Genomic DNA, 10,209 nt, shown 5'->3' with positions numbered 1-10,209 from the left:
TGTGCGAACTTTTTTGAGAACTTATTATAGGTGATGTGACTCCGAAATTTGAACGGTCCACGTGAAGCACCACCTCATGAAACTCCCTAGGCCCAATTTTTACTTTGATCCAAAAGTATGGTGCGCCATGAAAAATGAAAATAGTTTCCTCCCTTAATTTACATTTTTCTTTGTTATGGCCCACCAGAATTTAAGATCAAGGTGAAAATTTTTCCCTTGGGGTTTTAGCGGATACCGCATTGCATGGACCGTTCGGATTAGACGCCCATGACATGTGTGCAAAGGTGCGCACGTGCATAGGTGAGCATACATGCATACATGCAAAAGGCACACCCAGTGGATGTCAACAGGGTGTTTATCATTTACTTGTAACTGACATAGGCACCAAAAGATAAATTTTAGCCCTTTAGACAGTCTAGTTATATTTCTGTGTATTGGCACTACAAGAAAAATAGGCATATCCGACGGTTGGGGTTACAAAACCGGCTGCCGGCATAGGGGCCCTAAAAATTTTTTTTTTTTTTAAAAAAAGCAGCCCTAAATTCATTTGCGCTCCTCTCCCCACCCCTGACTCTCTCTCTCTCTCTCTCTCTCTCTCTCTCTCTCTCTCTCTCTCTCGGTCTCCCTCAAGCTCTCCCTCTCACTCTCCCTCCCTCTCCCTCTCTCTCTCTCTGCAACGTTCTCCTTCTGCAACTCCAAGGATCACGTCAACGATTCTATCTGCTCCATCTGTCTCTGTGATTACAAGGGCGGAGAGATGCTGAGGATGTTGCCAGATTGCCGCCATTTCTTCCATCTCTGCTGCGTTAACGCGTGGCTACGCTTGAATGCTTCGTGCCCTGTCTGCCGCACTTCCCCGCTCCCAACGCCCATGTCGACGCCTCTGTCTGAGCTCATCCCCCTCTCGCATTTCCCTGTGGATGGAAGGAGGTGACATTTCTCCTCCTTTTTCTTTTTTCTTTTTGGGGGGTTTTCTGTAAATTTGTACAATTGTAGAAGTTGTTGTTCCCCGATCTGTTGTTCCTTCTATATATGGAGAGGATGGAGGCTGTTTAAAACAGATCCGTCAGGTCTGTTCTAAGACTTGTGATGATTGTGATTGTCTAAGCACTTGTTTCCTTGATGCCTTGATACTGACCAATCAAGGCAATTTCAGATTTCTGGTGCAAAAATTACCATCACTGAACCCAGACCTGGAGCAATAGAGACTGCGATTATAATATCTGAAACACCTGAGCAGACACATTCTGCACAGAGTCTTCTTCAAGCATTTGTACTGAGTGAGCAGGGCACTCCTTGTTGCATTGGACTGGTAATCTTTGAAATTCTGCTGCGTCTGACCTGTCTTTGAGTATATTCAGCTAGAAAGAAACAGTATGATTTGCTCAGCATCACAACTTCATCATCATCATAGCCTTGTCCCAACTATTTGGGGTCAGCTTTATGTAAGTCCCTACCCTAGGTTAGTGAACAAGCCCTCATATCCCTTCTCACCACCTCAATCAATGCCCTTTTAGGTTTTTCTCTCATTCTCATTTCAGGCCCTGCAACTCTAATCAATGTTTCTCCTTAAAAGAGCTGTCTCAGGTCTTCATTGCACATGACCACACCCTCTCAATCTGATCATCATCATTTTATTTCTATTGGGACTGCTACTGGGTTGCTTCGGACACCTCATTCTTAACTATGCCGTTCCTAGCCTTCCCATACATACATCTTAACAACCTCATCTTTGCAATGCTCAGTTTTTGCTTATGATGTCCTCTCATTGCCCAGCACCCATCATAGTTGGTCAAATAGATGTCACAGAGAAATTTCTCCTCCGGTTTCGAGGCATGCATTGGTCACACAAAACCCCGAAGGTACATTTCTGTTTCATCCACCCAGCTCTAGCTCTACTGGCAACATCCTGGTCACTCCCCATCCTTTTGAATAAGAGCAAGGCAACAAAACCCATCGCATTGAAAAAGATGAGGCTATCTATTAGATTAAGCTGGCAAATTTTCCTCTTTTGTTGTTTTTCTTGTGCTTTGGATATTCAAAATTCAGAGAACGAACTTAGTTTTTTTGAAATCATGGCATAGGGTTTTGTTAATTTACAACCTATAAAACTAGTCCAGCACTATTTTAAAATCTCATTTTGTTCAGTGGACTTTCTAAGCCCACACGCATGTAAAAGGCAGCTCATGCACATGCCACACATCCGCCACTTGGTAAATTGGTATGAGATCCAAATTCCAATCCATTCGTTGGAGAGGTACTGCTATGTAAATGCTCTTGCCCAAGAGTCAGGTTGGTCCACTCATCAGGTGGGCCACAGTTTATGAAACCAATATATGACTAAAAAACTTTAATAACTTGGCTGAAGTTTTTTCTAAAATCATCGCCCACCTGCTGAATGGAACATATTTATTTTCATGCAATAACAAGAGCGAACTTAGCAAAGCTCTTGTTCACTTAGGCTGAATTTAGTCAGTCAATATTTGGTTATTGCCAGTGGAGATTTGAACAGGAGATTGCTTTGATTTGCTGACTTCTAGTACTAAGTCATCCTAGAAAGAAAGAAAAAAACCACTTTATGTTCCAAAAATAGCAAATCCCTGAAACCAAAGTATTGTGCACAAAACTTACACACACACATTGCATTATTTGATTCTTTACCATGATAATTTGTCCATGTTGTGGTAAACCTGCAGGGATTAGTTTTGGCTGTTGCCAAAATTTAAATTTAAAGCAATCTCTAAGCTGTTTCAATCTATTATCACTTTGGTGTTGTAAATTTGAAGTCTCTAGATATAATAGTAAATTTCCGACAGTATTCTAGATGAGCCATCAGCCACCTTACTGTATGAATTTAATTTAATCCATTTTTGTTTGTGTTTTTTTTTCTTCTTTTTTTGGATTCTTCCACCCAGAATCATGAGTGAGATGAGAACTATTTTGTCTTGTGTAGACTGATGGGATTATGATTCCCTCTACTTAAATCAACTGTTAGAATTGTTATACTGACCTTGTACATATTTGCATTGTTGATGCTCAACTCGTGACTCAACTCAGCCCCATCTAGTCGACTCAATTGAACTAGTTTTATTATTATTACTGACAAAAACTCAAGAAGACTAAAAAAAAAGAAAACTCAATAAACCTCTAGCAAACTTCCTAGATTTGACAGATGACAATCATCCCAAGTGAATGTGTTTCCACGGAAGCCAATATCTAGGATTCCATTGTCATCCATCAATTCCTATGCCCCCTTGGTTTTCTTTTCCATGGGTGAAAAACAATGTTAAGTCTCCTGAATGCATCCATGGCTAGGTGAAAGAATTAGATAGATGTCTTTTTTTTTTGGTTACATTGAGGTGGAATATTCTTTCTAATGGACTGGTTGTTAAGATATTTGGAAGTGGGATTCAGTGAAGTGTGAAATATTGTCATTTTCTTTCTGTGAGGTGTGAATATTGTCATTTTCTTTCTCCTTTTAATGTGCATTACTAGCTAGTGTCAGGAGAGATTTTCTGATAAATAATAGCTTCTTTTTGAGATGGGGTATATTTCTTAGGGTTAGGTTGAGTTGGGTTTGCAGAAATCTTAGCTGTCCACTCTCTATGGATTCTAATTCGGGATGATTTAGATCTTAATACAATTATCTGTTCTGTGCAGCGGAAATGGTAAGAAGGCAAGCTTTATTTCTAGGTGACTCAGAGCTGCAGCAACTGCTTCACATCTTCAGGTACTTGTTGAATATTGAGTTGCAAATTTTACTTTTGAAAATGATGCTGAATGAGATTGACTTTACTTGTGAACTTTCTTTTTGGTCATGTTATATGTGTTGGTAGCCAATGCCCATTCATTTATAATTGAAGGAGCTAGGGGAAACTAGATTCAGGGCATGTGATTGACTTTCATCTTGTCATTTCTTTGTTCATGTCAATTTCATTTGAACAATTCCTAATTAAAATCCAGTAATCCATCTAGGGGAACTGGAAAAAGAAAAAAAAAACAAAATCAATTTTTTTGCTTCTTGTTATTTGACATAATGATTCGCTTTGATGTGTGTCACATGTATGTCATTTTACTGTTTCATCCATCAATTTGATTATAGGTTTCGTATCAGCCAATGTATTGTATCCATATCATCTAGATATGACATGCAATACAGGGCCAAATTGGCCCACCCCAAAATATTCCATACATATGGCTCTGTATATATGGTGTTTTGTTTCCAATTTCCTACTCCAATTCTAATTACAAACCAATACTAAGTAGGTAACTTGCTAGATTGGTCAAACAGGCTTGAAGTAGAAAAAGGACACTACAACCTGAATATGGAGACTGCTAATTTACTGCTACCATGCAATAGGAACTGCCTTCTGTTAAATGGTCCAATCATGTGACTAGAGGATTGTTTTGGGCCCCACAGTTGGTCCCTCCAACCTTGTGGCCCTGTAGGGTCCACTAGGCAACCTGCCATCATGCGGGCCCATCAGTTGCCCATGTGGGATCCATAAGTGATTGGCATGGAGCCCACCCCTGGACCTTTGGTGACAAGTCTTGATGAAAAGATTCTGTTGCCTCAGTAGTAATCTGATGCAGGCAATGTTTTACAACCAGGAGCACTATTACAGCTTGTACACTAATAGCAGTGGACCATTTCTTCATTATTTTGTGGTTGGATGCTGGAGAGACAAGATAAAGCAATTGACAACTACAACCAACCACCACCATAACACCAACTTGGAAAAGAGGTGAGCCTGTAATGGCCGTCTGACTGTTGAGCTGCTAAGGGCCTGTTTGGTTGCCACTTAAAAAATGAATTTCCTCTCATGTAAATCTGTTTGCTTAATTTTAGGTGCCCATGCTTCATTTTCAGGTATTGCAGTCTCCAATATGGATGTTCTGCTTTTGATTGCTTTACCTCTTGTTTGATTTGGATTTTGTCCAAAAGGAACCCAATGGACCCAACCCGATCTTAATGCGTCCAGATCCAATTTTCCAGACTCATTTAGAAATCAGACCAGGTTTGGGTCCACCATTTGGAGAATTGGCCTGGTCAAAATTGGGTCGAGTATGGGTTGTGTCGTGTCCTACCATCTTGGACATAGTTAAAATCAGTTTGGCACTCCTGTATTTATATTTTTTACTCTCTTTTTTTCCTGAAAGTTTGGGATATTTATAGATTTGTTTTAATGCAGGATTGTGCAGTCTCCTATCTCTGAACTTTGTTTTGATCAAAACAGCAGTACTGAACAATCCGTATCTCATGAAAAGGTTTGGTCTCTAGTATTCAGTCAATTGTTGCCAAAACTGCCTTGTCAACTAAATGTGTCTCATCTAATGTTCTGGTACTTGTGGCTCAATTCTTCTCTTAACTCATCTCAGCCATCAATTAGCACCACTGATACATCTCTTTCTTCTAGCAATGGAGCTTTGGATCCTATGGATACGTCTCCTTGTTCTACTAACCACTTAGATGGCATACATGATGACAACACTTACACAGTTCCCAAGATTTGCAAATCAACAAAACCTGGAAGAAGGGCATCACCAGAAGCCATAAAGATGTGGAAAGAAAATGGTTTTACTAGGTAAATATACAAAAGGATGTACTAAATGGCTGAGTGCTAGCAAGTTGTTAATATTCAGTGGTGATCCTAAGATTCAACCTTTTGCGCAGCCTAATAATTGCATCTATAGAGCTGGATACTTGGAGCATAGTTCAAGAGCTTCTACCACTTCTTTCAAATTCAGCGCCATTTGCCATTTATCATCAATATCTTCACTTCAGGTCCAATGCCCTGGGTCCTGTTGGCTTTATTTTATGTGCATCTGTTAGTCTACTCTTTTTAATGGTAATCATGTTAAAAGCTATTGAATTGATGAGGCATACCTATCAGTCCCAGCCAAAACCCGTCCTGTTTCAATGATGAGTTCTTATCCCAACCAATCTGACAGTCTGGTCCATTCCACGTAAGTAAACACCGGTCATTGCTGAGGCTCATCAAACTGGAAGCTCCTCATTGATCAAGTCCGTTTATTTCTTGTTCTGCATATTTTGAGGTTATCATAAAATCTATTTCATTCAGCCAACGTCTGTTGCTTGTTGGAATTGTCTAATTGTTTTCATTTACATTAAGAAGGAAGGCTGTCAAACTTTTGACTCCTGGAGGGAACATGCTGGAGTTGCGTCATGAGCTGCGCTTACCCTTTGTTAATCGGGTTATAACAAACCAGGTATATCTCTTGAATTTTTATTCGAGAAACTCAAATCTTTTGAATTGCTGATATTAATCTTGCTGGGAAGTTACGTTTTTTGCCATTTTTGAAATATTCTATATGATTTGGAACCTTTCAGTATCATCTTGATTTATTGGTTTGCAACAGGTAAAGATTTAGGAAGACAGGAAGGCATTGCCACTTTTAACATTGAGGCCACATGATGATGAACCTATTAACTCAGTTACATTCTTGACAATGCATCATCGCCCTGATCACATAGTTCTTATCACAATGGTATGGGTTACCCCATCTTTATAAAATATATATACATATACATATACATACATACATACATAAATACATACATACATATATATATATACATACATTTTTTTTAATTACCGCACCTTTCAATGAATAACCGGTCTGAACATGTTTGTTTTAACTCTACAGCTTCCTGATTCTAGAATTCCCAATGTTTTTAGTCCGGTAACAGTTTATAATGGCCAAGGGCCAAATCCGTTATGAGGCGAGATATTATCCGTCTTGGCCTATTGAATTTTTTGTTATACAAAATCATTTTTAATATACATCCTTTTTATGGATAATGGAAAATATATATCAGGCATCTTTTTTTGTGGTGATTGCTCTATCAAAGGGATCAATGGCTATGGATGAACCATGCCCGAAAAATCTATTAGTTTGGAAGATCCTAGTCGCCTCTCTTAGGAAAATTTTCAGGTGAATGTGGATTGTGGCTCTATTTCTCTTCTTAACCTGTCTATTTCCAGGTCAGAGATTAAAATGTCAGAATGTATGCATTTATTCATAAAGTAATTGTATAGTTTTCCATGGGGAACTTAAACTATTGGATTTGGGGCATATGATTGGCCTCACCATGGATAAGAAAATATCGGAATATTTCATCAGTTTACTCATTTAACTCATTTGCTTTGAATATGGACTACTCCTTTCATCAATTTCTTACTGAATTTAATCCCTTAAATGTTTTACTGTGCTGTCCATATTTGACCCTTAATTCTTGATATCATCTGGAGTGTTTTTATTACTAGAAAACTATAAGTCTGGAATGAATTTTGTGTTGAATAAAATTTTCTCACTTGTTAGATACATAGATTTTAATTGTTGGTGCATATTTTTGTACTACTCTACCCAACCAACGTTTTTATGCTCCTGATCAATGTCATTTATGGTTGAAGATCGTTTTGTTCTTTTAACAATTTGTTTCCTAGTTAATTTAAAAAGAATCTAAACGAGGACATTGTAGTGGTATTTTGGGTCAAAATTCTGGCACCTGTATGACAACGAGGAAGTACATTTAACATGTTTGAACTTTGAATATTGGTCTTCCATATTCATATGCATTGGGCTTCAATCAATGCAGGGGTCTTACTCAATGGCTAAACAGCCATCGGACTTTGAGGTTCTCAATCAGGTAACCATCACCTATTGTCCTCTGTCATCATTGTGTTTCTTTTTTGTATTTCTGTCTTCTTCTTGGTAGTTATTCCTAATTGCACTAATCTGTTTACTCTCAGCACAAATATTTATTTTGGGCTGTTTTGGTTAAGGGAATTTGTATTCTTTTTCCGAGGGATGCTGAAACGGATGAAAATGCCGACTGCTGTATTGTTGAGGAGAAGAAATGGATGGATAAATTGGGTCTTTTAACAAATTTCTTCTGTTCATTTTGGGTTTTTTTTTTTATTTTTTATGTAATCTATTTTATTCATTCTGGTTTATTTGTAAACTCTTTTTTACTGCCTTGCCAAAAAAGGATGATTGAAATTCTGCATTTTCCCCAGAATTTTATCACTGATCTGGGTTTTGTCATTTTTGAAGGTCAAGATAAGGTTGTTGATTTTGAGATGAAGCTCATGGACATTGACAGCAAGCATCTTGGAATTCCAGAAGCAGAGTATCATGCCATTGTAAAGATGCCATCAGCTGAGTTCTCAAGGATTTGCAAGGACCTCAGCAGCATTGGAGATACTGGTAGCATCATCATCATTGCATGAGTTAGTATTGAGATACTTACGTACACATAATATTGTGCACTGAATTCACCCACCATCCATTGGTTGAAATTTGAATAGAATGTGTAGGGATTCTTGTTGGTTGTTTCATACTAATGTCCAACATTCATATCAACAGTTATAGTTCACTAACAATATCAATGTTTTGGTTTGGGGTGATTGTAGTTGTAATTTCAGTGACAAAGGAAGGAGTGAAGTTCTCTACCAGGGGTGATATTGGAACTGCAAATATTGTTTGCCAGCAAGGTGCGTTAGATATTGACTGCTTTTCTCCCTTTGTGAACAACCTGAGGCATTAATCTCCATTTAAGTGGTTTGGGTTTTGTTTTTGTAGTGACATATGACCCAAACAGTATTTTCATTAATGAACAAGTCATTGTAATAATGACAAATGTCATCTATTTGTCAGTGTTTTTAAGCTGGGCTGGACTGGACGGTTTGATTAATCTGGGTCAGAACCAGCCGTGGAAATGAGCCAAGTTGCCTGGAAACCCATTTTGGGCAAGAAATCATTTAAACCATCCAGCTGGTCTGCACATCTGGATTGGGCCTATTGCCAGTTGGACTGCTGCTTCAATTCTACTGTTTATTGGTAAAATTCAAAATGGGTTGTGGTGTTCGAGTACCATTTTATTTTTTTATTTTATAGAGCGAACACTACCAACTGTGCTACAGGTAGCTAGTTGCAGTCAGTTCCTATTATTTTATTTGTTTAAAACATGTCATGGTTGGACTGGAACAGACCATTGTTTGGATTTGGACCAAACTGCTGACAGAAAGGTCTGGTCTTAGGATTTAAAACATTAGTATTCAGTGTATGACAAGCATATAACTCACTGAATGGTAAATCTTTTTCAATTTTCCCCCTTTTCTAGCATTGTTTGAATGTTTCTGAAATGGATTGTTTTTGAGTTATGTACATTAGATAACTTTAAAAGGAAAAAACCTCCATGTATTTCTTACACACTATTCCAGTTCCATCTAATTCATTATATAAGCATGCATTTGCTGGGCTTCAAAATCACCGGGCAGTCTGTGGAGGTCCGTTCCAAGTTGGAAAGCTGTGTCAACAAACAAGTACCCATCTGCTGGGCATTTCATGTCCAATCAGTAAAGCCTTGGTATCCAACTTGCACAACTCAGCAGAGATTTTGATCGGTTTTCTTATATTGATTAATGCCTGTGATTTCGCAGGGGTAGCATGAGGCATACTAAAGAGGAAAAAAAAAAAAAAAAGTTACTTTCTTGCCAGTGAATACTCTACTTTCTCGTTTGTACCTTTGACTGATGTGTAATCTATTTTCCTTGGGCATTTGTATTTTTGTTCTGATGTACCACACATGGACACGTGCCGTGTGTGGTTTCTAGATCCACTTGTGGTGGGGCATATGGGTGACATGTGTAAGCATTGTAGCCAACATGTTCTACAGAGAACAACAGAAGCCTTCCATCAAAGGAACAACAGAAGCCTGAAGCCATTATCCTAACAATTAAAAAATGACCTGCCACTACATTTTGCAGGAGATGTCCACGTAGCCATCCTGCTTCTCAAGCTCCCTAGCACGTGCATGAGCCTTCCATCAAAGGAACAACAGAAGCCTGAAGCCATTATCCTAACAATTAAAAAAATAAGGACATGCCACTGTATTTTGTAGGAGATGTCCACGTAGCAATGCATTTTTCAGATCCGTTAAACGTCCCTCGCTTGAGATCTTAACCGGCACTTAAAAGCACCTTTAGTGGTGCTTAAAAGGACCTTTATCAGCGGTCATAAAAGTGCCGGTAAAAGTGTATAAACTGCCGGTAAATCTTACTTTAAGCGGCGCCCAGCACAACCACCGGTAAAAGACGCTGACCACCAGCAAAGCCTTTACCGATGCAACTTTTACCGGCGCCCAGTTTTGTTGTAGTGTGGTTAGTAATTATTATCCTGTAC

The 10,209-nt window shown here is 38.7% G+C and overlaps 1 protein-coding gene across 12 annotated transcripts in view; it reads left to right on the top strand.

Moving 5' to 3' along the window:
• The first annotated feature begins 570 nt into the window (after nucleotides 1-570).
• The window catches only part of LOC131219610 (cyclin-dependent kinase B2-1-like), a 104,424-nt gene continuing 94,785 nt past the window's right edge, over nucleotides 571-10,209 (top strand). For 3 of the 12 annotated variants that reach the window (XM_058214862.1, XM_058214861.1, XM_058214863.1), the window contains exons 1-4: nucleotides 588-930; nucleotides 3,661-3,730; nucleotides 6,138-6,231; nucleotides 6,382-6,510. In XM_058214862.1, coding sequence (XP_058070845.1) covers nucleotides 828-930; nucleotides 3,661-3,730; nucleotides 6,138-6,231; nucleotides 6,382-6,393 — 279 coding nt within the window. In that variant the 5' untranslated portion in view covers nucleotides 588-827 and the 3' untranslated portion in view covers nucleotides 6,394-6,510. Of the gene's footprint in view, nucleotides 931-1,156; nucleotides 1,313-2,235; nucleotides 2,991-3,660; nucleotides 3,731-4,739; nucleotides 4,871-5,192; nucleotides 5,343-5,379; nucleotides 5,586-5,674; nucleotides 5,786-5,972; nucleotides 6,026-6,137; nucleotides 6,306-6,381; nucleotides 6,511-6,669; nucleotides 7,673-8,079; nucleotides 8,233-8,438; nucleotides 9,139-10,209 lie in introns of those variants that run through there. The other 9 variants (XM_058214857.1, XM_058214856.1, XR_009158258.1 and 6 more) reach the window with 8 other exon arrangements.

The sequence above is a fragment of the Magnolia sinica genome, chromosome 11 (genome assembly GCF_029962835.1).
Source record: "Magnolia sinica isolate HGM2019 chromosome 11, MsV1, whole genome shotgun sequence".
Classification (NCBI taxonomy): domain Eukaryota; kingdom Viridiplantae; phylum Streptophyta; class Magnoliopsida; order Magnoliales; family Magnoliaceae; genus Magnolia; species Magnolia sinica.
The sequence above is the reverse complement of the archived record's forward strand: the minus strand, read 5'-3'. Positions and strand labels throughout refer to the sequence as shown.